Below are 24,235 nucleotides of genomic sequence, written 5' to 3'. Positions count from 1 at the left end.
CCATATCAAATACTTCACTGAACCCTGGGCAGATACGATCTCAAATTACAGCGTATGACTCATCATACCATGATAAGCTTCGGAGTCTGAAGCAGATTCCGAGTTCCTTTTGAGTGTCTCTGAGTAGATGGAGATGACCTATTTCACCAAAGCCTGAAAGAATTAATTTCATGACTTAGCACACAGGAAAAGGCGTGGGAGAAAGGGTGCAACGCATGTGTCTTATGTAGAGGCATGGGATTTGTAGAGACAAGGGATATGAACTTTGTTTGAAGGGTGAAAGATTCACGATGAGGTAGAAAAGGAGGGTTTGATCTTCAGCACTTTCTTGTCTGGGAGGTAGTCTCTTTATGAAACATATCCCTGGTTACCCTCTCAAAAATCTCTCCTTGGTAACTTCATGCTGTCTTTTCTCTTGTTTCCTACTTATGCATGTTCCTTACATAATTTTTTTTTCTTCATAATTTGTTCTTAAATGTCACAAAGTATTGTCATATTAGCCTGTAGTTGGCTTGATGACTCTGGGATTTTTGTTTCGTTATTTTCCTCTCTCCCTCTGAGAAGAGAGGGCTTATTTGGCCTTAGATACTTTATTTCTCCAGATCAGCCAGTTATCTGATGCTTGCTTACATTTAAGTTAGTGTTTTTCTGTGCTTTGCATTATCCTACCCCATGTCTCCTGATATAGTTTCATTTATCTGATTTTTGCTTTCTATGCATTAGGCAGGCATACAGTTACAGAGTTAATCTTCTTGCCCAGTTTCACACTCTCATCAGCCATGACAGGCTTAGTTCTTGATGATTAATGTCCTAGATATTCAGGTTAAGTCTCTCCTTAAAGTCTTTCCATGAGTTCATTCCAATAGTAAGATAGCCCTCATTTTTTTCGTATAGTGCTAATCCTTTATCTTCATGTGTTGTCACAACTTGTTTTCTTCTCCACAAACTGGAAGAATTTCTTTTCCCTCGGTTCTGCGCTAGGCTGCCTTTTGTCATCCTTGATGCATTCCCATAGAATTGAGCAGGATCATCTCTCTTGGCATGAAAGACAATCCATGGTTTCTCCTCTTTTCGCCAAGACCCTCTTGAGCTCAGGTCAAAATGCTTTGTTCTTTTATTGAGAGATAGCACACTTCTCTATTTTGTAATTTTACTCTGGTGATAGGTTGGTAATTTTCCTGTTACTCAACCGTGTACTTACCTTTGTTGCTGCAATTGGAAAATATGAACACTTGGAAGTCTTAAAACAATTTAAGTCAGGTAATTTTAAAACGGAAATGGAATTCATTTATAAAAAGACCATTGGGAAATAGTTAAATGAATTTGCATTCAGGTCACAACTTCATTATGCTTGGGTTGTCTTTTCTTTTGGAAGAGAAGAAACATGAAACACAGTAACAGTATGCGTCTGCTCAGCAGTAGGGAGAAAAAGCTACGGCCTTATTGTTGATGTAGCAACAGAGGAAGGCAGAAAAAGAAATCTAGATTCAAACATGGAGAGCAGAAAATGTTACCTACCCATCATTCAGTGGCAATTTTTTTTCTTTTGTAATCTGTAAAGGAGTATGTGATTTGTACATAAGGAATGATGCAAGTTAAACAAAAATGAAGGTGAAAAATAGTCTGTGGTGAAGCCTGCCAACATACATACAAAAGTCGGATGATGTCCAGGACTCAGAAGCAATTGCGTCTCTAATCAGTGGTGCATTTGGTCCTTCCTTATGGCTTTGCATTTGTGCTCAAACCACCTGCTTCTTCCCTACTTTTATCCTGTTTTTTTTCTTTTATCTGCTTCTTGTTGAGTCTCCTTATTTTTTTTTTCTTTTTAATCTCCCACAAAAACAAAAGAAACGGGATCACTTGGAGTTCAACAGCTCTTCGTATTACAAGCCTTCTAGCACGCATCCTTTCCAGACCCTTTGTCATGCAGGGAGGCAACAAGATGTTTTCAGCAAAGAGCAGACTGGAGAGGAAAAAAAAAAAAAAGGATATGATAGGGATATTTTTCAAATAGCTGCTGCAGTGGGGACTGTTTCAAATTATCTTGTTGTTAAATCAGTAATTCGCAGACAGCCACTTCTCTTAGGGATAGGCAACTGTCCTAATTGAGTCTCTGTGTAGAATCTACCTGAATTAGTTTTTGTGGAGTTCCTGTTCCAAGAAATACATAAATGCCTCTGCAAGTCCTTTCAAGCAAATTGGAAAATGAATGAAATAAAACCTGAGAATCTGTTTTTCCTCTGTGCTTTATACTGGTGCAAAGGGAGAGCTAGAAAAAAAATATAATAGCACAGTTCTGTTTTGATAGCACGGTACATCTCTGTTCAGTGATTATCACTAGTTGTTCAAGTGACAGAGTAAACGAGGATGAGACCCACTGACAAAATAGCGTTCCTATTCTTAAGAGGGAAGAAGGTGAGATAAATAATTCAAGACTGGGAGAAAGGTTAAAAAATGGAATTTATATGAAATTTCCTGATAGTAAAATTTTAGGCCTTTCAAGTGGGATAATTGTAAAATTAGTACAGGTTTTATGGAAGATGGAATCACTAACTACATTGTCATTTATTGATATCTGTAAGAGGTGTATACTGAGGATTATTTGTCTGTCTGCTGTTCCAATTAAGTAGAATAAAGTCACTTAAAATGTGACTCACCCTTATGAAAGTCAGGGGGTTGCACTATTCCCTGAGTAAAGCTGCGGGATCGTGCCCTATTTGAGCTGTGAGAAGGTGGGAATTAACTTTGCACACTTATATATGAAATTTTCACCTTTCTTGCTAATTTCACACCAATGAAACACTCACTAAAAATTCCTGTTAATCAGTATTTTTCCATATTGTAACTTGAACATGAGAAAATCTGAGAACAAGCAGTCTTTGCTTAAACCAGGTTAGCAGCAGTAAATTGGTAGAGCGCCATCAAATGTACTAAAGCAATGCGTTTTACCAAAATTAGGGGTATGACAGATTATTTTTTTTGAGAGCAGCAGGTGCTGCAGGTGTTCCAAATGAATTGATTTATTTTTTTTTTCTGAAGAAACACTATCATAATTTACGTTACTTTTCATGCGTGTTCATTTTTTCAATTCAGACCAGTGGGTTTCAAGTAAAGAAAAATAAAATACTGTTATTAGTATTGTGAAGACAGACCAAATCAGTTCCAAAATCTAGAAGGAAATACAAAAAGGCTTCTGAGGAATATTTTGGAGAGAGAGTGCGTTAAAGATTGACAAGAGTAAATTCCAAAGTTTGAAGGATCAGCCCAACACTACTGCCACCACTGCCAGCCTTCTGCATTCTTGGTTTTCCCCTCAATGAAGTTGGGCTGATGGAGTGTTTCTGAAGGCACTGGTTGGTTCTTGTTTTGGGGGTCATGTGTTATCAAAATTGGAGCACCTTTGTGCTGTACGTAGACTTTGGCGTATAATGAAAGAGTGGTGTCTGTGGACAAGAGTTCTTACATTTTAAATGTGCAGGAAAAGGTATGTTTGGTATATCACCAGTTTTGCAATACTTAACCCCCACGACTTGAGCTAATTAAATTCAGAGAGTTGGGCTGAGAGCAGAGTAAGTTCCCCAGTTTACCAGGACAGTGTTTCACAAAATGGAATGGGAACGTGCAGTGGGGTTTTAGCAGCTGAATTCTGCCAGCTGTGTGTCTTCATCCCACAGTTCAGTGTGTCACTAAACCTATTAAAATTTTATTTTGGAGTGGAGCAATGTGGGCAGCATATGGGGGTCAGTGGGTGGCTAAACCCCGAACTTACGTTTAGTCGTGGAGGAGGTGGGAAGCTGTGGGTGGGAGGAGGACAGGGAGGAGAGCAGATGGAAGGGGGCCAGCTTTGCGGGGGGGTGAGCGTGCAATGGAGAGGTCAGGAGCCGCAGGGCAGCCATGAAAAGCAAGGCTGCGCTTTCATTGATGTCGAATTCGTACGGTACTTTAAATGGCAGATAATTTCAGTGCATAACTGGAGGAAAAACTCGCCACTTAAGTGTCTCATCCCTTAGATCTCTACAAATAGTGCAGGTTTTTCCAGTAGCAGCCGTGACGCGAGGATTAGACTTCTAAACCCAGTTCAGACTATCTTAGGGTAAGAGCACAGTGCAGCTATTTATATTTGCACTGTTTCTCACGTGGATTCCTTGCCAAAAACCAGATCGATCTTTCTCTGTTTATTTGACTGAATTCTGAAAAGGGCATTTTTTGTCTTATCTAGATAAGCAAATACTCAGAGATGGCATCATTAAGAAAGAATGTAAAGATGTGTGTATGTATTACTTGCAATGTAAACAGGAACAAAAATAGCGTGTTTGTTTCCCAAAATTATAGGAGTGGACCTGTGTGGTTTCTCTCAAGAAAAATTGCAATAAAAGTGAAAAATACTCATTTCTAATTTCAAAAAACATAGACAGTACTTTTTGAAAACTGGATTATGGGAAATACACTTTTTGAAATATTACAACTCTAAAACAACGGATGATGATACAATAATGAAATGGAATTGGTATTCTGCTTCTGTTGGAAGTCAATTTAATTTCATAGAGAGCTGTCATATTTTCATAATGCGCTCACCCTATTTGGTTGCACTGTTTTAACCCGTCTGTGTTTTGTTTTCAGTAGCAAAACAAAGGCACAGTGTGAGAAATACTGGACTAACAGAATGAGATATTGAGAAACAGCTTCGGTGTTGCAAACCATTATTCATTGCACTACCGAAGCCTGATCTCAAAATCCTTTGCTTGTCCAAGCCCACGGACGCGTCTGTGGAGGGTAACTGTGCTCTGCAGGGTCCTCTGCTGTTGATGTCCCTGTCACCCCTGTGCGGAGTCGGACCAGAGGACGTTGCAGCACCCTCCGGGCCCACATACAGGAAAATAATGAGCACCCGGATCTTCTACAATTAAAAGCAGGGTAGGGCCCCACCAGGCTTGTATCAGAACTGGAAGCTGGGAAGCCCTCGCTAGTCTCATTAAGCATAGCTACTACAATTACTGATACCAATTTGCCTTGTCTACACTATGAGATTAATGATTTGCCTCCTCGCATTTGTCTTCCTTCAGTTCACACGGTGTAATTTAAGTTTGTATTGAAAAAATAGCTAAGTAAGGGATGTCTCGCTTGTTCTGAATGCGAGTGCAGCCATCTGTGCTATGTACGTTTTCTCTCTTTGCTATTAACGTAACAAAAAGTGCTGTTAAAAGTTGTTCTTTATCAGCTTGTAAACAGAAAGCAGTGCCGGGTTGTTTAGGCTTTATTTTTTATAATGGAAATAGTGAGGAATACTGTGTAGCTTTTAATAAAAGTTATTCTTATTAACATCCGACAGTCATTACGGGCTGCGTAAAAGTCAGTGGTGTAGGCCAGAGACCCAGCTCATCTGGGGAAGCGGAGGTTTGTTTAAACTTTTGACTACCTAGACCAAACATCCACCTGTCACTCAGAATAGCTTTTCAGGAACTTACAAGCAGCAGCTACACTGTTTCTTCTGAAATAGCCTTTTATTTTAAAGCATCCTTTGCATCATCGCTAACAACATTATGTTTTTCCCGTGATGCCACTGGCAGGGCCTAAACAGCACTGAGACTACTTTACTCATCCCTGAACATCAAGTGGTAAGCAGTAAGCAATATTCATGCTTCCTTGCATGAATTTGTGTGGCGTCTTCTATTACCGTATGCCAACAAGTCCCTCACCAGAAAATTTTCCAGTTTCAAGGAAGCCATCCTTCCAAAAAGAATTGTTTTTCTAGCACATAAAAACGAATGTGGCTTTTGAGTTTATTCCTGGTGATGGCTTAAATGATAAATTCAAGCAAATCGAAAGGATAACAGACAAAATTGAAAAGTTAAGTATTGGTGGAGTAAACTGGAAAGTTTGCTTTTTTTATCATTGTTTTGGTTTGATGGGATATAAGAGATATTCTGACTATGGTGTTATTAACAGATATGGGCTTCCTTTTTATCATAATAATCTGGAGGGCTCTCTGAGTCAGCATGATACTTTTAAAATGTTTTAAAGAGCAAGAAACAAACACTGACACCATTGGAAATGTATTGCCTTTTTTTTCTTATTGTAGTAAGTAATAAGGAAAGGCTCAAAACAGCCTCTTACTGAAATTCACAATTTCAGACAAGAGAATTTTATTAATTGTCAAATATATCAGAAGACTTAAAATAACCATTATTCTTTTCTGGAGAAAAAAAACGTACAAAAATTAATTTAAGATACCTGAAGAAGTACATGCTGAGGTATATTAAAACTGTCTGCTTGCTTACGTTGGGCTCTGGTGTCTTACATTAACACATATGCTCTCTTAGCATATTTTTTTATTTTTCTTTGTTCTGTTCTTGTTTAATGTGTTCTTTTATCCAGAGAGGCATTTTCTGCGCATTTCAATTTTAGTGCGAACATCTCGGTGTCTTAAACTGCTTTGAAATGCATGTTTTCAAGCTTTCAGATTTTCACGTGGTTCAAAATTGAAACACAAGTGTGATAACGGTGCAAAAAGTAGCTTGCAAGTTTTAGCTACAAGAAATACTGGGGTTTTGTGTTTCTATTCATGGGGAAGGTTATGGTTTTGTACGCAGCTTTGTAGCCTGCATGAAGCATAACTGGAAATGGGGATGTGTGGTGTGAAGAGTGTTGCTCTTTGAAGTGGGTAAAGCACTCCAGTTGCGTGGATTCCTCCAAGGAAGAAATACTGAAGAGAACCTCACGCGAAGGTGATCTCTGGTGTAACGAGAACCGAGTTTACTGTGCGTGAACCAGGAGTTTGCCTTTTTGATTTTCAGTAGAGTGCCTGTATATTTTCATATGTTGCGGAAGTGCATTTCCAGGAGCTCTTTCCTTTTGGAAATAAATTTTATCAAACAGTTATATTTAGCACAGCAGCACTTTAATCGGCGTGTTTCTCCTATAGCTGTGAAAATGTTTAATTCTGTGAAAAGGGGGCTATATAAATATTTTGTGTGAGCTAGGGATCTAAGTGAGGGTGAAAATTTTGTTTTTAAGCCATTGAATGTTTCCTACTCTTGCAATTTTGAAGGATTTTCTTGTATTTTGATTCAGCTTTCAAACCCTGTATATTTTTGTCCATTTCCATATTCTGAAAATTTTTCTGCAGTGGATTGTTAATTCGTAAATTTTGTAATTTGTAATAGTTATTTTTGTTTGTTACATTGTCTGTGATTAAAAACTAATTTGCCTGTATGATTATCAAAGGTATGTAGTAAATAAAATAATTCTGACTGAATGTTAATCTGAAAAGTATTGCTCTAAACCGAGTTCCTCTGTCTTTGAAGTACAGCCGTGGAGAGGGCAAGGATACGTAGTAGCAAGGTGTAGTTGGAGGAAGCTCCATTGCCCGCAAGGAGAGAGCTGTGCTGAGTGCCCTGTAAGGACATAAATTTCCTCCTAGGTGGATGGCCAGAAATAGAGATCCCTCTGAGTCCTGGGGAGATATACAGGATTAAATCATTCAGGTATAATCTGCAAAATATATTTGCTCTTCAGGTACTGTGAGATCAGTAGACCACCGAGGGCGAGCTGATTGTCCTGCCCGAGGTCAGCTCTCCGTGTGGTTTGGTGGGTGAGCAGAGCCACGGAAATGCATTCGGAAGCCTCTTCAGCTTTCATCCCAAGTTGTTTCTCTGAAGCCCTTTCTGTTAGTTTTTAGCAGTTGACGCCACATCCAGCGGCTCGCTTTCCCCTCTCCTGTTCGCGGTGGCTGGCTTGTTTGCCTTGGCCCTGGAGAAGCCTCTCTGAGCCACCTGTGGGAGCAAGATGGCCAAGGCCTGCTCATCAAGTATTTAGCACTGTGAGAGAGTGTTGCTGGGTTTGAATGTAGCCTGCGACCACCAGCCAGCATTTACACGCTTTACCCAAACCAGTTCGGGCAGAACCAAACATGGGGTGTTACAGCCTTACTTTGTCTTGAGCTGTGCTTTGTTTATTTCCATACTGATGTCTTGGTCTTTTCCTGTAACCCCTCCTGTTTGAGTCAGGGTTTCCTACTGCAGGGCTTTAGTTCATGTCTAACGTGAGGATGCCCAGTCTAGATACCTGGAGGGTTGTTTGGTGGAACACAGTACCATACCCTGACCTAGATGTCTAGACAGAACATAACAGTTATGGGATAACTAGGACTATTAATGTAATTCTGTATGAATCCACTAAGTTTGCACTTCTGTAGCCACACGAAAATTTAGCTCTTTATGATAGACCGTTACAGCATTTGGTTAGCAGATCTGTCCACAGCCTATGAAATCACTTAGTTCTTACAGAGATAATTAGGCTACTAAAAATGGAGAGTTACTACAGGAAAATGGGAAGGTAGTATTTGTTTCTGAACACGTAGTTTTTCGTAAACTTGCTTTGTAGCTGATGGATTTATCCAACTTTTGGAAGCACTGGTAAATGCTAAACACTTGTGGTAACACCATTTCATGGAATCATATGGTGACTTGGATTGGAAGGGACCTCTGGAGGTCTCTAGGCCAGCCTCCTACTCAAGACAAGGCCGACTTCAGACTTGGATCAGGTTGCTCAGTCAGGGCCTTGTTTGGTCAAGCTGTCTGGTCTCCAGGAATGGAGATTATTCAGTCTCTCTGGGCAACCTGTTCTACCTGTTCCTGCTCAACCACACCCTCACATCCAGTTGGAATTTCCCTTGTTGCAACTTGTGGCTGGTGCCTCTTGAGTTTTCACCATACACCTTGAGGCTCCATCTCTTCTGTAATTCCTCATTGGGAATTCAATTATTCAAAAGCTTCTGCTTGCTATCTGTGCTGCCTTGGGAAGTTTTAATTTGGTTACTTGTATTCCAGAAGGTACAGGTCATACAATATCGGCTCTGATGAGGTGTGACTTCATTTAATAACTGCAGGTGGTTGTCTAAGATCAATTAATTTGAATACGGTTCTAGAAAGAGCTGTTAAGAAATAAGATGTACTAATCCCTAATGTTTTATGATTCACTGATTCAACCAGTGCAAATTAGTAACATTTTATATATTTTAAACCTGTTAAGTGCACATTTCTGCACACAATTGCATGAATATGCAAGACCGATCATGTTCTTCTTGTGAAATCCAAATGCAGTAAAATGGAAAGGAATAATTTACAGGTTTAATAAGTAGGACCATCACTATCCATGATGAATAATCCTATGTACAGAAGGAAAGAGAAGTGATGAGTATTCCCCTTCTCAAAGCAGATCCAACGATGACTACTGCATCTTCTTCAATTGCTACTCAGGCCTTTAATGACTGAGCAGGATTCCGATAGATCTTAGAAAATGAGCAAACTTTGATGGCACTAAAGATAAAGTATTACTTCAATTGTATGCAATAATCTAATTATAACTGTGCTACCCAAAGAATTTGGGACGCTCCTTTGGCAGGAGGGTTTTTTTGAAGTAAATATTATTTACTGGGTTTTTTCCTTTGTGTATATGGATTTTGTTAATTCAGTAGGACAATGTCTGTGCTCACACAATCTCTGTCTTTTTGAATTGGTATTTGGTCTGTTTTTAAGCCGATTCCCAACATTGTAAGTTGTTACAGTGCACTTTGGGGTTCCCTTTCCAGTACTGTTGGTGCTACGTAGTTGCTGGTGTGGTTCTATGCGTAATTCATGTCTAAACAGTTGCAAATTGCTCATGGTCACAATTATATTTACAAAAAAAAAAAAAACCCCAACAAAACCAACGTGTAAGCACAAAATAGAATAGGAAAATTCTGCTTCGCTTCTTCTATTGGATTCCATAATTTTTGCGAGCCTCAGTCTTTCATGATTATGTGCTGCATTTGGAAGCAAAAGCATTTCTGAGGTAGTTGTCCTGATCTCAGTCCTTACAAAGTAGTCTGCTTTAATAGATCTGCTGGAAATATTTCTCAAGAAGAAAAACAACGAAAACCTCAACAGAATTGCCAAAGAGGGAAGGCGAGGAGAGGATTGTAGCATTTTCAGGAAATAATATCTTCTAGAATTTTTGTGTTACTCTGATTTGCAACACGGTGCTTCGTAGCTCCCCGAAGGCTAGGACAGCTTCAGAAGTACAGGGATTCTCCATAATGCAGGGATGGTCCAAGCAGGCTCCTGTCGGGTTTCAGCAGTTACCGGTGTGTCTAGTGAAGACACATAACATTTTGCAACACTATGGAACAATAGGGATTTTAAATTGTTATTTTTTTTTCTACTAAGTCTGAGCCTGTTTGAAGATAAATGCATGTCCTGGAGTATGTGGATATTATTGCTTGTAACTTTATCAGCTCTGGAATGACGTGGTTGCCATTTGTCTTTTTATGTCCCGGTGGGTCCAGCCTAACAGGAGCATGACGGAAACGTGTGCTCTGTTCATTAGCCAGTGCTTGTTTTGTTACCTTGGCGTTACATTCAAAGAAACTTTCTTATTGTTCTTTTTTAAAATCTGCTTAAGTATCCAAGTCATGGCAATTAGCAATTTAGGAGTCATTATTTTAAACTCCCCGAGTTTATTATCAAAATGGATGCCAGCACAGCTTTGACTTTAATAAAAAAGACATTATAGTCGTAATATTTATGGGTGCTTGTGTTTTTTCTAATAGTTGGAGGCTTTTCCTGGCTTTCTTAAGGGCATGAATTTCTGACTGTCTCTAGTTGGGGGGTATGTGCTCGAAGCAGTTGGTTTGGGTCTTGGAGAGGAACAACGGGCTTGCTAACTACTTGTTGGTTATTCCAGCAGAGTGGAAGGAGATATAATCTGTTCCTGAAGCAACGTCTCAGGGTAAAACAGTGATGAATGATATTGCAAGTGGCTTGGATGGCTGCAGTAATAACATGCTTCACTGTGTGGTGCCTGTTGTTAACTGGGTGCAAGGTTCACAGTTACAAAGTTCTTTGAGAAAGTGCAGAATATTTTTCACGTCCTTGCATGGCTTAAGAGAGAGAAGACAGTCATATCCCTCTGAATTGTTCTTTTTTGTTCCTACAATTCAGCCCTATATAAATACAATTTTCCTGATGGGCAGGAACACCACCAGCCTCCCTTAGCACGGAGTTAAATTTAGACCAGAGTATTGGCTTCTACGGACAGCACTTTGCTATATGAACCTCTAGTCAACCGATTTGGAAGAGCTGAATATTGATATGATAATAAATAATATTACCTAATATTATGTTAACTTCCCTAGGAGAGTGCAGTAATAGTCTTTATTTGCTTAACGTTAATTGCTGTAGCCTAATCAATGAAACAAATAAATGTTTTTATTACGACATTCTGGCATGCTGGTAAATGAAAATATGACTTTTAGTAGATCAATTGGAATACTAATTACCCTGTTCCATTGATACATTTTATTAGGTTTTATTATTTTTTTCCCCCCAAGAAAGTAAATACTCAATTTTGAACTGTAACCCCTGTATCATTTGTGTGCATTTTCATACGTAGTCATTGCTGGGACGTATTTCTCTGTGGTGGCTGGTTTAGTGAATCGTGTTGATATAGAAGAAAATGCATGGAATTTACTTTTTGCTGCCTGCTTCAAATCAATGAACTGTGCCCTAGCTGGCTTTTGTGTCGAGTGGCGTTTGACTAACTGCAGAAGAAGATTCATGCTGTCAAATAACGCTTGTCTTGGTCATTTATGACACACTGTAAAGACTGTGAAAGAATAAATGGTAGCATTGGTCACAGGTATTGCTACACTAACATATATTTATTCTTCATATACCAGTTATTTACATACAGCGTTGGTGCATATAAGTAGTTGATTTGGAAATTATTTTAACTGGATGTAGCCCTTGCACAAGTACATATTCAACTATGAAGAAACTGAAGAACTGAGGCAATTTGGGGAACTTCTGTGTCTTCTGTTATATTTTAGAGCAACAGCAATACCTGCTTTTTTTAATCGTCTGCCTGTATCTTCCACAGATTGATAAAAGACATCAAAGCAAAGATTCTATTTTCTTCAGGGATGGTGTCAGGAGAATTGATTTTGTTCTCTCCTATGTGGACGATCTTAATAAGGAATGGGAAAAAAAATTGGTAAGTTTGTCTTTTTGAGGTCCTCTTAATTCTTATCGACCATAACCTGAATATCAATTACTAAGCCTTTCAAATCACTACACTCGGCTGGAATAGGACTTAGCTAAAAATTTTATAGCTGCGTAAAAAGCCATTCCAAGTACTGAAATTGCTGTGCAATTTACTGTTGTGTATTAGGAACCAATTTTATTAGATTTTTGGGGCGTTATTTACTGAATTAATCACCCTCCTTTACTTAGGCTGGTCAATGTATTATACAATCAATGCAAAGTAATCCAGATGATTTTGCTTTCTATATTTTTCTTTATATAAAGCATAATATTTTAAAAAATAATAATTGCAGGGATTTTAATTATTTTGTTTTCTCTTTATTCGCTGCCTTCTTTCTGAGCCAGCAGAGGTTACATTTACAAACTAGTCTCTACAATATATATCTCCAAAGTCTGTTCTTAAAAAAAACAAACCAAAACAAAACAAAAACGACCAACAAACTTGTTTCTTGTGTAATCACATTATTTTGAAAGATAAGGCTTTCTGAAGAAAACTAATTATGCTGAGGCTTATGACAAAATGATGATCAAAACTCATTATTTGTGAAGTAAAGAACACTTCTCATCTATATCTTGTCATATTAAAGTGTTTCATAATTAAAAATTATAATTTCCTTTGAACAAAAGCTGCAAGATGAGGCTGTTCAAAAAAATCGCATACTGCTTACAGCCCTTTATGAAGGGAACACTGTTTTCATTAAGGACGTACGTTGCCTGTATGCATCCAGTGTGGAACACAGCCCCTGCGTCATGTTCTTGTTACCCTAAAAAAAGCAAGAAGCCCTGTCATCATCTCTGGTGCTTTTCCCAACTGAAACACCTCCCAGTGTGCTTTCCTGGGCTGGCCACGTGCAGGAGGTTTGCTTGGGAGACCAGGGTTACGCTGTAGCTATGGTACCATAGGTTTATATAAAGACACTTCTTCAAAGCCACGCTGATTCTGTGTCAGGCTGTAATCCTTACTCGATTCCTCCTTCTGCCATTAAGCAAAATGCATTTAAAAAAAAAAAAAAGAAGAGACCAATTGGTGTAGAGAGGAAAAAGGTATCTATGCAAAATATGTGAAAGCAACTCTTAAAATAAACTTTTCCATTAGTCGTACTCAAATAACATGAGGGAAGAGATGGAGACTATTTAGGTAATGTTTGAAGTGGGGTGGAAAACAAGCCAGATGCTCAGTCGAGTCACTCATTCATATTGTGTGCAGCAGTTTCCTTCTCGTTGCTTTAGGGCTCGTTAAGGGGTAACAGGAACCTTTGCCAGACCAGAGGCCGTGTACATGGGTGTCATTATTGACTGAAGGATTCACGTGAGGAGAAACCCAAGAGCTAGTAGCTAATATTGTAGTTTCTCTTTGAGGTAAAAATACACTTAGTTAGGAAAAAACATCTCTCTTGCACAAAAGCAGAACATCAGGTTTGGTGAGGTTTAATTCTGTATATGCCTGTTACACCCACAAGAGTTTACGGCCCCATGGAAGAAGGCATTTGGTCTGTGGCCCTGTGGCTCTGCAGTCACAGGATGGACAGGCATAAAGATACCAATGTTATTTTTCACGTAGTTCCTGAGGAATCTGCTAAGAAAATCAAATTTGCCCTATATTTATGTCCAGCATAGTCCTTCATACAATGAATATGCCTGTAAATCAATGCAGACTTCTTAGCGTAGAAGTACTGTGCTGTTGTCTTTGTGGAAACGAGACTTAAATAGTGATGCACTGCAGCCTTTGGAATTTGCCTGACACACTGTACTTGCTATTGTACAGTCGTTGCTGGAAAGAAATGTGAATTTCTTTTACTGTAGTACGATGAGACAGCAAAATGGAACAGCTAAGAATAGAAAAGTTCACAGGAAGAGAATAACAGTTATGACACAGGGTTTTGTTTCCTTGTCTCAAGGAAACAGCTTTATTCTGCATTTATAAGAAAGGGATGAATAACTTCTTTGTGTGCTTCAACACAGCCCTGATACAGATGTAAGAGGCGGCCTGTTCATCTTCTCCCTGGGCTTCATGCAGAACAAATGCATTAACTTCTTTTGATGTTCCCCAGAAACTTTCCAGCTTAAACTCTGTTTTGAACTTGCCTTCTATAAGCTACATGAATAAATCCTAACCACAAAGTCTCTGTAAACAAAAATTAGGATTACATTTTTGTGTAACAATACTTCTTATTTTTCCTCAAAGCCTCTAGCAGATAAGTGGAAATGTTTTACTTATATATGAAATGCATGTGAACATGGAAAAATTAATATAATTTAAAAAAATATCTAACAAATTATTCATGTATGACCAGGACATGTTCTTTATTGTCCATAAGTGTATTTCTTCACAAAATAGTCCAGAGCACAAGTCTTACAAGGACTGTCTGAGGGAGCTGGGGTTGCTTAATGTTCAGCCTGGAGAAAAGGAGGCTGAGGGGAGACCTTCTCGCTCTCTGCAACTCCCTGAAGGGAGGGGGTAGCGAGGTCAAGGTTGGTCTTATCTCCCAAATAACAAGCGATAGGACAAGAGGAAGCAGCCCCTAGTTGCACCAGGGGAGTTTTACTTTGGATATTAGGAAAAATTTCTTCACAGAAAGGGTTATCAAACATTGGAACAGGCTGCCCAGGGAAGCGGTTGAATGACCATCCCTGGAGGTATTTAAAAGACAGGTAGACATGGTGCTGAGGGACATGGTTTAGTGGGGGTTTTGACAGTGTTCAGTTAATGGTTGGACTCGATGATCTGAAAGGTCCCTTCCAACCTAGACAATTCTATGATCAGGACTCTGGGATCTCTGTGCGAAGTAACGTGTTCCTATCTTTACTGGAAGCAAAGTCCCCCTGTCCCCAGTGGGGCACGGAGCTGCAGAAAGAAATTTTATCTAGTCCTTTTCATCGTCTCAGACAGAAACTTCAGCTTTCTCCCAGCCACCAGATAGCCCAAAGTTAGGGACCCAGGGGCAGCAAAAAGTCGGATGCTTGTTGCTCCTGCTGCACCCTGTTAGGCTGCCGGCTGGGAGAAGCTGCATCCCCAGCTCCGCAGGAGCAGCTGAAAACTGAGCTTGAGCCAAACTGGGCATCTTTACAGCAGCCTGGCTGGTATTTGCAGAAGGAAAGTGTTTGGCATCTCCTGCGTGTTCGAGGGCATGCAGAGCACCCCCTGCTACTAGCAGTAACAGCATTGTTGTCAAAAAACGGGTTTATAACAGTTGTCTATCTGTTGTCCTTGGGTATCTTATCGTGCAGCGTTGCATCTGCATCGGGCATGTTAGTATCGCTGGACTTTGGATCTTGCTTTGTTAATCTTATTGGGCTGGTTCATTACAGCCAAGCATGTGTTAGACGGGCAAGTTACAGCGTACGAGTATGCGGGATATCCCCAGCGGTGTTGGGAGAGGTGAATGCTCTATTGCTCCCTGCCCTACAGAGGCCACAGTGGCCTCCGAAAATGTGGTTTCAGTCTCTTACGAATGCTTTGGAGCGTCTTAAGAACTGTACTTAAATAAAACATGAGGAAGGGCATTAGCCCACTATTACTGGTGTTCACTAATGCGATTAATTATGTTGTTTCCCTTGTCCCTCTGTGACTGCAGAGTGGCATCTGTAGCGGAGTCACGAATATATGCACCAGGTCTAGCGTTTTAGGTTTGGGCCAGTAAGCTTAAAATTCTTACAAGTATGTATTAAAAGAAAACAGCACTGGTCCAAGGGTACATTTTGTCTGTTTTAAGCCTTTGACAGTGACATGAGGAAATCCAGTATTTGGCAAGAAAAGGGGGAGTATTGTTTGGTTTTTTTCAGCAGCTGCAGCAGATTGATTGCTTTTAAAGATGGTTGTTTCAAGTGGCTGGAAAGTACAGCACATTCACAGGCGTTTCGGAGAAGGTGGCTTATGGGGAGCGAGCGAGGTGGTGAAATGAGCATAAATTCTATTAGAGCACTGCAATTTATCACGCTAAGTGTACAGTAAGGAAAGATCAGTGAGATGGGGCCAGACCCTTGGGCTCTGCCCGTTGTTCAGCTGCGCAGCCGGAGGAGGGGCTGGCTGGTGTCTCTGGGACAGAGAACCCTCCCAGCTGAGTCGCTTGGCTCTTCTCCAGCGTTTGCCGGGGAAAGAACGCGCACCAGCATGCTTGCTTTGGAGAAAATCTAATCCGGAATAGCACGTAGCTTTGGATACCGGGCTTGAATGTCAGCTGTTATATACCACTTTCGAATGTAATCATGGATCACCTTTTAGTTGTATTGTTCTCTGTTAGATCAGCGGGTCAGCAAACAAGAGTTCTCGGGTGTGTTTACGCAGGTGCATGTAGGCAGCTTTGGGGACAGACGAATTAAAAAGTAATGCATGGAATTGCATTTGCCCCCAGCATGCGCTGCAACTCAGGAATTACCACATTTGCAAGTTTATCTAGGCCAGCGTCTAATTTAAAATCTAATAATATTTGGCAAAATCAGATGCGAGAGGTAAAAATGCAAAGCCACTAACACTGGAAAATGTATCAACACATTTCAACGTAGATTTGAGGGCCATTAAAGCTGTTCTTCCGTTTGCATAAACTACTCAGATAAATGAACACGAACTGAAATGCAAAGCAGCCTATTTCTCGCAGACACACAGGGAAAGGAAATTGGCTGAAAGCGACGGTGTTTTGGATTTTTTAAGTGTATTTGAAAAATGTCATTTAAGACCTTTCAGTAGAGAACACGTCACGCAGCATTGCAGGTTTTAGCTAGAAGAAAACGGCTGGTCTAGCTAGTGCTTTCTAAAGAGGCTAGGGCTCAATGGTTAGCTTAGCTTGTGGTTGTTCTGGCAGTTCTTCAGCACATTTTATATCATTAGAAAGAAATTAATTCAGCCTCCCAATGGGAGCAAAAATTCTACAGGGAAGGAGGGGAAGAAAACGTTCTTGCCTTAAGACACCACCTAGGAATTACCTGGCAAAACACGGAGTTCAAGAAGGGTCGCAGACTCCCAGAGATCACGCAGCCATCGTGCAGTGCCACAGGCTGGCCTCTTTATCTCTGCCTGAAGTCCACGCTGACTTTATGCGAGCTAAGCATATATAAGACTGACAAATCATCACGTGTAAGCTTATCTACTTTTAAGGTTGTGTTGTTTGTGAAGAATACCATTTGAATTGCCTGTAATCAGTACTTGAACTTCTGTATCGGGCATGATTGTGAAACCAGTAAACAGATGTCACTATAAGCCATCAGTCTTCCACGTGCTTCCAGAATTTTTCTTTTCATCTCAACGTTCTTTTAGAAATTTAGCTAAACTTGAACGATAACACACAACGCACATCACCCTCCCAAAGAATCAGAAATGCTCGAGACGCATGGCTTCATTTCCTTCTCTGGCTAACAAGATTGGACAGTTTATGAGCCTGTTCCTAACTAATAAATAAGTTTCCTGTTGCTAGTTAATGCAGTTCCCGATGGGTTGCCATCGCCGGGCTGGCCTTCGCTCAGAAGTGGCCTGGTGTGCATCAGCTGGGCTTTCTTTCGGTCTTCTTTCTTTCGCAAAAGTCACAGAGCCTTAAGGGGTCGTCATCGGGGCAGACAGGAGGAGTGAAACGCGGTGAAGTCATCAAAGCAAGTGATCAGTTAGCTGCTAACTTCGTCAGTTATTAAAGCGTGTTTCTTTCTCTTCAGGAAAGAAGAAAAGAATTTGAGAGAAATCTGAAAAAGGCTGGTTTGGAACTAGAAACGGAAGATAAGAAGGTAAAAAAGAAAAATTAGGACCAAAAAAATCAATCTGCAAATTATCAATCAGCGTGTACCACTTTGTTTCTTTGAGCAGAATTATCAATCATTCTAGCGGATTTCAGTAGCTTGTAACTAATTTAGGTGAAACAAGCTTAATGTGTTTATTGGAGTTATTTTTCCAATTACGGTCATAACAATTGCGGAAGCAAAATAATTTTGATTCAGAAGGAAGTGATGGCTTTTGATTTCATAACAAAAAGAAAGTGGTTCCAAAATAGCTGTGACTTCAGTGAAACCCACATAAATGGGAAGCATGCTCACAGCTGGGCTGAATCCCACCTCCCAAACAGTAACGTGTTTGCAAGTCAGTGGATGGATTAGCACGTGCCCGCTGGATGTTGTAATTAGGATGAGGAAGGACTCTGGTGTAACGACTTGGGGGTGTTTGATTAGTTTTACGATTTTGTTTAATGACTGGAGAAGGTGGGATGCTGACTTCTTCAGTCAGCACGCTCAGTTTTGGGACGTTTTTGCCAGAGATTGCTGGGGCGAAATAACTCTTGATGAAGTTTAGACTCTGTAGCCACAGGTGGAGGTTGACTGAGCAGCACGTTAGAACGACCTGCTGGTTGACGTTTTCTCCAGTGTATGCAGAGGAACGCTAGAAGAGCATATACTGGGCAGGGAGGCCTGTGATAAGATTATTCATTATCGTAGCCGTGAGGCTGTAAATAAATAATCCCCTTTTCCCCCCTCCTTTTTTTTTCTTTCTTTTAAGCTTTCAAAATTATATAAAAGGCAATACATTTTGTATTACAACTATTCTCCTAAATCTCACAATAAAGCACAGTTTAGTCTGATGTCCGATTTAACTTTCCTTGGGCAGGAATCTGAAGATGGCAAGATTTATTTTGTGAAGATCCATGCCCCGTGGGAGGTTCTGATCACGTATGCAGAAGTGCTGAACATTAAAGTTCCCATCAAGGAAAATGACATTCCCTCAACGGTGGAGAACCCCCTGGACTGTATGCTTGCACCGCTCAGGCTTCCCGAGAAGGTGATGCACCCCGAACCAGATTATTTCACGGCCCCGTTCAGCAAGGACAAGCAGGAGCTGTACCTCATTAACGACGAGAGCACTTTCTTCTCACCATCCATGAGAAACAGAATAGTACGTATGTGAATTTGTCCGATTGTATTTACATGTAGATTTACACAGAATGCAAGAAGGAGTATATAAACTGTGATATTTGTGGGTGAATATGAGGAAACCTGTGCGTCTTTCTTACGAATCTGGAATAGTATTTGTTGGAATAGATGTTCTAGGTGTCTACAAGGTAAGCGTGCCCTCAGGGGTCTCATGCAGGGTAGAGCCTTCTGAAGAAACACGTTTTGCTTTTGTGTATTATTCCTGCAGATTATACACAGTGCACAACCATTAAAGGTTTCTGTTAAATGGCCTTAAAGCAGGAGAGGTCTGAAATCCTTGTGTTTGAATCTCAGGTGAATTATATTCTCACACGTTGCCCATATGGAACAGAAGAAGGAAAGAAAAAATTTGGGATTAAGAGACTGCTAAATAACGGCACCTATTCAGCTGCATATCCTCTTCATGATGTAAGTATTTTAGCTTTCTGCTCCCTTGAGCATTTCCCAGTGTTTTTACTCTTTTACCTGCTGTGACATTGCTGTTTGCAGCAGAAATGAAAACGCACTCAAACCCTTCCGTTTATCCCAGTAATTGATTCTCTTTTGTAATACACGAGACATAGCTGCCAGCCCTGCTATTTATGTGCTGAAATGTCCTGTGCACGCGTACGGGATCTGCGTTTCTAGGATATGTGTCAGTCACATAATGTGCTGAGATTTATTCCATAGTTTATTCCTGTTACGTTTATGACAACGATTATGCAGTAGTACATCAGAAAGATTATAACAAGGAACGAATCCCTACTGGAGATGCATACGCTCAGCAGTGTGTGCGTGTGTAGGGTGTGTACATACAGGTACTGTAGTTACATACATACGCAACCGCAAACACTGGGAATATGGTCAGGATGGTAACTACTGGTGTTTAGTTTTGCTCTAGGGTCAATTTTTAGTACAACATATATGGGTTTAGCCCTGAAATCCCTTGGAGAGAACAAGAGAGAGATGGGTTACTGCATTTTAGGGATTTTTTCTTTTTCCTTTTGAATGTTGTGTCTAATTTGTTGCTTAAATTCTCTCCTTGTTTTTGATAGTTATTTGAGATTTGACACAATGCTTTAGTGAAGGCAAATTGCTTATTTATATCTGTGAATTCTATGGCAAGATATTCCTAAATACATTATATATATTTCTATTTTTAAATGTTTTCAAATATTGTTTTCTCCCTCAGAAAATGAAAAGAAATGGATGAATGGACATTCTTTAGATTTTCGGGGGGAAAGTTTAGCTGATCAGAGTCTAGGCTGTAGAAGACTAGTCTAGGCTGGGAAGTACTCTATGCTGTTGGGACTAGGAAAATCACTGATGATAAAAAGCAGTCGTACAAGAATCTCTTCTATACAAATACAACCAACCTTAAATGCTAAAAAATCATATGAAAAAATTCCAAAAGCATGAGACAGTCTCACAAATCATTGTCTAAAAAAATAACTATTTAACCTTTAAAAATATTTTAAAAATGCGAACTTTAGGTTGTTTAAATGTCTTGATTTCTATTTAGAAACCGGTTTTCATGCTTTTCTTTGTGATTGAGGAACATGCAGGGAAAAAATGAAAACCAAGATCACAAAAAGAATATTTGACATAACCAAATATTTCGAAAAGCAGAGTTCTATAATACAAAATAAACTTACAAGAGCTGTCCGAAACTGTGGTTATTTTGTGCTGTTTAATTTCTAGGAAACTGATGAATTTCTAAAATTTTCCTAGTAGTTGACAGGCAGATACATGATGGTGATGAACACCACTGAAATTAATTGGTGTCAGAATTTCGCGTTGCGTGTCCTTGCATTACAGCTTGAGGAAACCACAGCATGGAGTACATCAGAGTGCTATGGCTGGAGGCACCAAACAACTTTAACTTATATCCCCTAGTTTACGCCTCTCAGTGAAATGCTTTTGGCTTTGTGATTTACAATGTGAACCTGATTCAGAAGTACAGAGAACAGGATTTAAATTTGCATTATGGGATGGCACTTTGAGCAGCCTGGTCTGGTGGGAGGTGTCCCTGCCCAGGGCAGGGGGGTTGGAACTACGTGATCTTTAAGGTCCCTTCCAACCCAAACCACTCTATGATTCTATTATTATTTTTAGTGAAGCGGGAGTAAAATGGTGGTTTTGTACTTCAGGGAAGCTTGAAATTCCGCAATTGCGTACGCTACACCAGTGTAAAGGAACAAACCATTCACTGCAGTAACCTCCCAGTGGAAATGAGCGTGTTGTACCAGCACAACACTGGTGTAATGTAAGATGATGTGGTTACACTACAGGTTGACTTGATGTCTAAGATTGGTAAATGTTTTCTGAAAACGTGTATTATCTTAAGACATACATAAAAAGGGTTCTACTCAAATAAAGTGGTGAAGTAGAGTGCTAAGTTTGATTTTCAAAGTAGTTTAAGTGGCATGATCTTAAGAGGAATGCATCATCATCATTAATGTTCATTTCTTTCAATGTAGTCTTTGAGTCTGTCGATGAGGTGTTTTGCCTTTACTCTGATTTGCTCACAGTGCCAGTACTGGAAAAAGGCAAATGATCCAAACTGTGACAATGAGAGATACACACTGTACATGGAGTGGGCCCGTTTCTTGCGGTTCTACAAAGAACAGCCTTTGGACCTCATCAGGTAAAATACTGCCTGTGTTTTATTACATTTACTTCATTTTCACTGTAATATAAGCGTATTACAAAACAGCTTGATCCTGCTAGGAAATTTTTACTACTTTTAAGATCCAGTGAGAATTGGATACTTAATTGGGCACTAGGTCCTTGGAGGACAGGACCCGAGTTTTTACTAGCAACTGGAAAAATGCCAGTTTTTCCAATCAAGCCTCTTTCAATCTAGCCAGTGCTCCTGGGGTCAGGTATGTTACAGATTATTCAGCTGTGGAAGAACACATACGAAGCATTCCTTGCATATTGTAATCAGTATCTGCCACGATATTTAAATATTGATTTGAAATTTCAACACAGACTTGAAAAAACACTGATAAAATCAGTACTAACCCCAAATTTGAACTAACCCTACCCAAGATCTCTTTGATTCAGCTCGTATGATATAACAAAAACATTACTTTATTCTCAGATTACAGTTGCCTCATTCGCAACACAACCAGTTGTATTTCTGTGGATTACCCATTCGTTCTAGCCATATGATCAGAACTGTTGTGCCCAGGAAAATAAAAAAAGTCAAGCTTCATTTACGTTATCCTGTGGGAAGGTTAAAGCTGGAGCTTCTGCTAGGAGGAGAAAAAGGGTCAAAAGAGGCCATATATTTTGCTCATGCAGCTTGCATACCTTCTCACAGCTAGCTTCAAATCTCGTTTTTCCAGTGTATATCAATGCATTTACTCTTCCGTTAAATGAGAATTTTGCCAAGTGTCTCATTTGGACTCTGCCAGTTTCCTCTATTGCAGTTTTGAACTTTGCTTTGTACTCCTATTAATTGCATTTTTTTTGTATTCAGGAAGTACTATGGTGAGAAGATTGGAATCTATTTTGCCTGGCTAGGATTTTACACGGAGATGTTATTCCTTGCAGCAGTTGTTGGCTTAATCTGTTTTTTTTATGGCTTGATTACAATGGATGAAAATATGAGCAGGTGAGTGTAATGTTGAAAATCTCCTGGGCTTATAATGGGAAAAGCTAAGGAATGTGAACATTTTGTTCTTGCAAAAAGAGCAGGTACAATCTTTCAAAGCTTGTCAGAGCAGACAAATTTGTTCTTCAGCTATCTTTATTGACTGAAATGGTGGTGGACAGCTAATGCAGAACTTGTGACTATTAATTAGTAAGACTCAATTTGTAGGTGAAAAGCAATATTTTATTGCCATTTGGCAATAGCTTTTTATATTGGCGTACCTGCAACACATAAAGTCCTAAGAGTACCACTGACATCTCTCAAAATTGTCTGCTTCGAGTGTTTATTGTTGCCTTAAGCTTTTCTATTTTAATCTATCTTGCAGAGTAGTCCCTTGACCTTTTCGTGTAGGTCATCATTGGCTCTAACTACCAAAAGCTGAGTACAGGACAGATCAGCAGTGCTCTCCCCTCAGAGGAATCCCAGATCTCGGAAGCCAGAGTTTGCTTCTTTTTAAATAAGCGTTATGTTTGTTTCTTCAAGGATACTAAGATTTATTGTATTCAGAGATTTGGGGGTGTGGAGAGGAAAAGAGGGTTGACATTTCACTGCTCACTGCTTTTTTTAATAAGAAAGCTGCCAGAAAATTTTGCGTTTTAACCAGAAAAGATGAATAACAGGTTAAAATTCTCATCCATTCTATTGAATTATGTCATTTTGAGACTTACATTTTAGCCAGGTTCAGCATTCACCTGGGGATACTGCTACACATGTTCGGCTTTCTCTGGATACTGAAGGACTATCATAGGATTGTAAACTCTGCCCGCGGTAGTAGTTAAATTGAAGTAGCAAATGTTGCTGTAGATTGCAAAGCTGAATTAATGCCTCTGCATTTAGAAAAGGTGTTTTGAACGCATTACTAACCTGATGAGAAATAACAGGGTTCATATCTCACCTGAAAGCAGTACATGTACCCAAGGAGCAGTACAGCTCCTTACAGACTTCTGATTCATTGCTGGTGCAATCAGAAAGCCCGCACCACGGGAATTCCTAGTTCTCCTCCTTGTAGCAGCTGCTGCATTCTTTGGCTTGCCCTGACCAACTACAGGCTAACACCAGTGAACATGACAAGAGTTGGCATCTTCTCTGTGAAGGTGCAGATGTTGAGCTTTGAACAAACGAAGCTCCTATATAAAATTTACTTAAAAAAAAATAAATTTAACAGCTTTTGAGGTGCTGTGAAAACAGATACTGTACAATATTTTCTCCTCAGCAAAGAAATCTGTGACCCTGCAATTGGAGGAGAGATCATCATGTGCCCTCTCTGTGACCGAGAGTGCGACTACTGGAGACTAAACACCACCTGTGAGTCCTCAGAGGTCTGTATCTGGTTCTCCAGCCACTTGGCACTTTTGTTCATGAACCAGCTGAAAACTGTTTCGGTACTGACCGGTTCCTGTCTGTTCTGTTGCAGTACTCCCATTTGTTTGACAACGTGGCAACTCTCTTTTTTGCCATTTTCATGGGCATATGGGGTGAGTACATTTGATAAGTTTTATGTCAAGCAATAAAGAGATTTTGGCCAAACTGCTGAGGGACATGGGAAGTGGGAAGAAGGGGAGTGATGTCTTCGCTTTAATATCCTGCCCCAGATGCAAAAGCGAGGAAAGAA

The 24,235-nt window shown here is 39.9% G+C and overlaps 1 protein-coding gene across 19 annotated transcripts in view; it reads left to right on the top strand.

Annotated features, from left to right (window-relative positions):
• The window catches only part of ANO5 (anoctamin 5), a 60,619-nt gene that overhangs the window by 16,922 nt on the left and 19,462 nt on the right, over window positions 1–24,235 (top strand). For 3 of the 19 annotated variants that reach the window (XR_012586902.1, XM_074586293.1, XM_074586295.1), the window contains 10 exons: window positions 5,568–5,615; window positions 10,723–10,767; window positions 11,917–12,030; window positions 17,721–17,789; window positions 18,661–18,945; window positions 19,278–19,391; window positions 21,443–21,609; window positions 22,450–22,584; window positions 23,837–23,942; window positions 24,038–24,098. Coding sequence is in view for 17 of the 19 variants with exons in the window: in XM_074586293.1 (XP_074442394.1) it covers window positions 5,568–5,615; window positions 10,723–10,767; window positions 11,917–12,030; window positions 17,721–17,789; window positions 18,661–18,945; window positions 19,278–19,391; window positions 21,443–21,609; window positions 22,450–22,584; window positions 23,837–23,942; window positions 24,038–24,098 (1,144 nt within the window). In the remaining 2 variants the exon portion in view is untranslated. The remainder of the gene's footprint in view (window positions 1–5,567; window positions 5,616–10,722; window positions 10,768–11,916; window positions 12,031–17,720; window positions 17,790–18,660; window positions 18,946–19,277; window positions 19,392–21,442; window positions 21,610–22,449; window positions 22,585–23,836; window positions 23,943–24,037; window positions 24,099–24,235) is intronic. The other 16 variants (XR_012586903.1, XM_074586304.1, XM_074586308.1 and 13 more) reach the window with 9 other exon arrangements.

This window comes from Larus michahellis, chromosome 4 (genome assembly GCF_964199755.1).
Source record: "Larus michahellis chromosome 4, bLarMic1.1, whole genome shotgun sequence".
In the NCBI taxonomy this organism is placed as follows: Eukaryota; Metazoa; Chordata; class Aves; order Charadriiformes; family Laridae; genus Larus; species Larus michahellis.
Note: the sequence above shows the minus strand (reverse complement) of the source record. Positions and strands in the feature narration are given on the sequence as shown.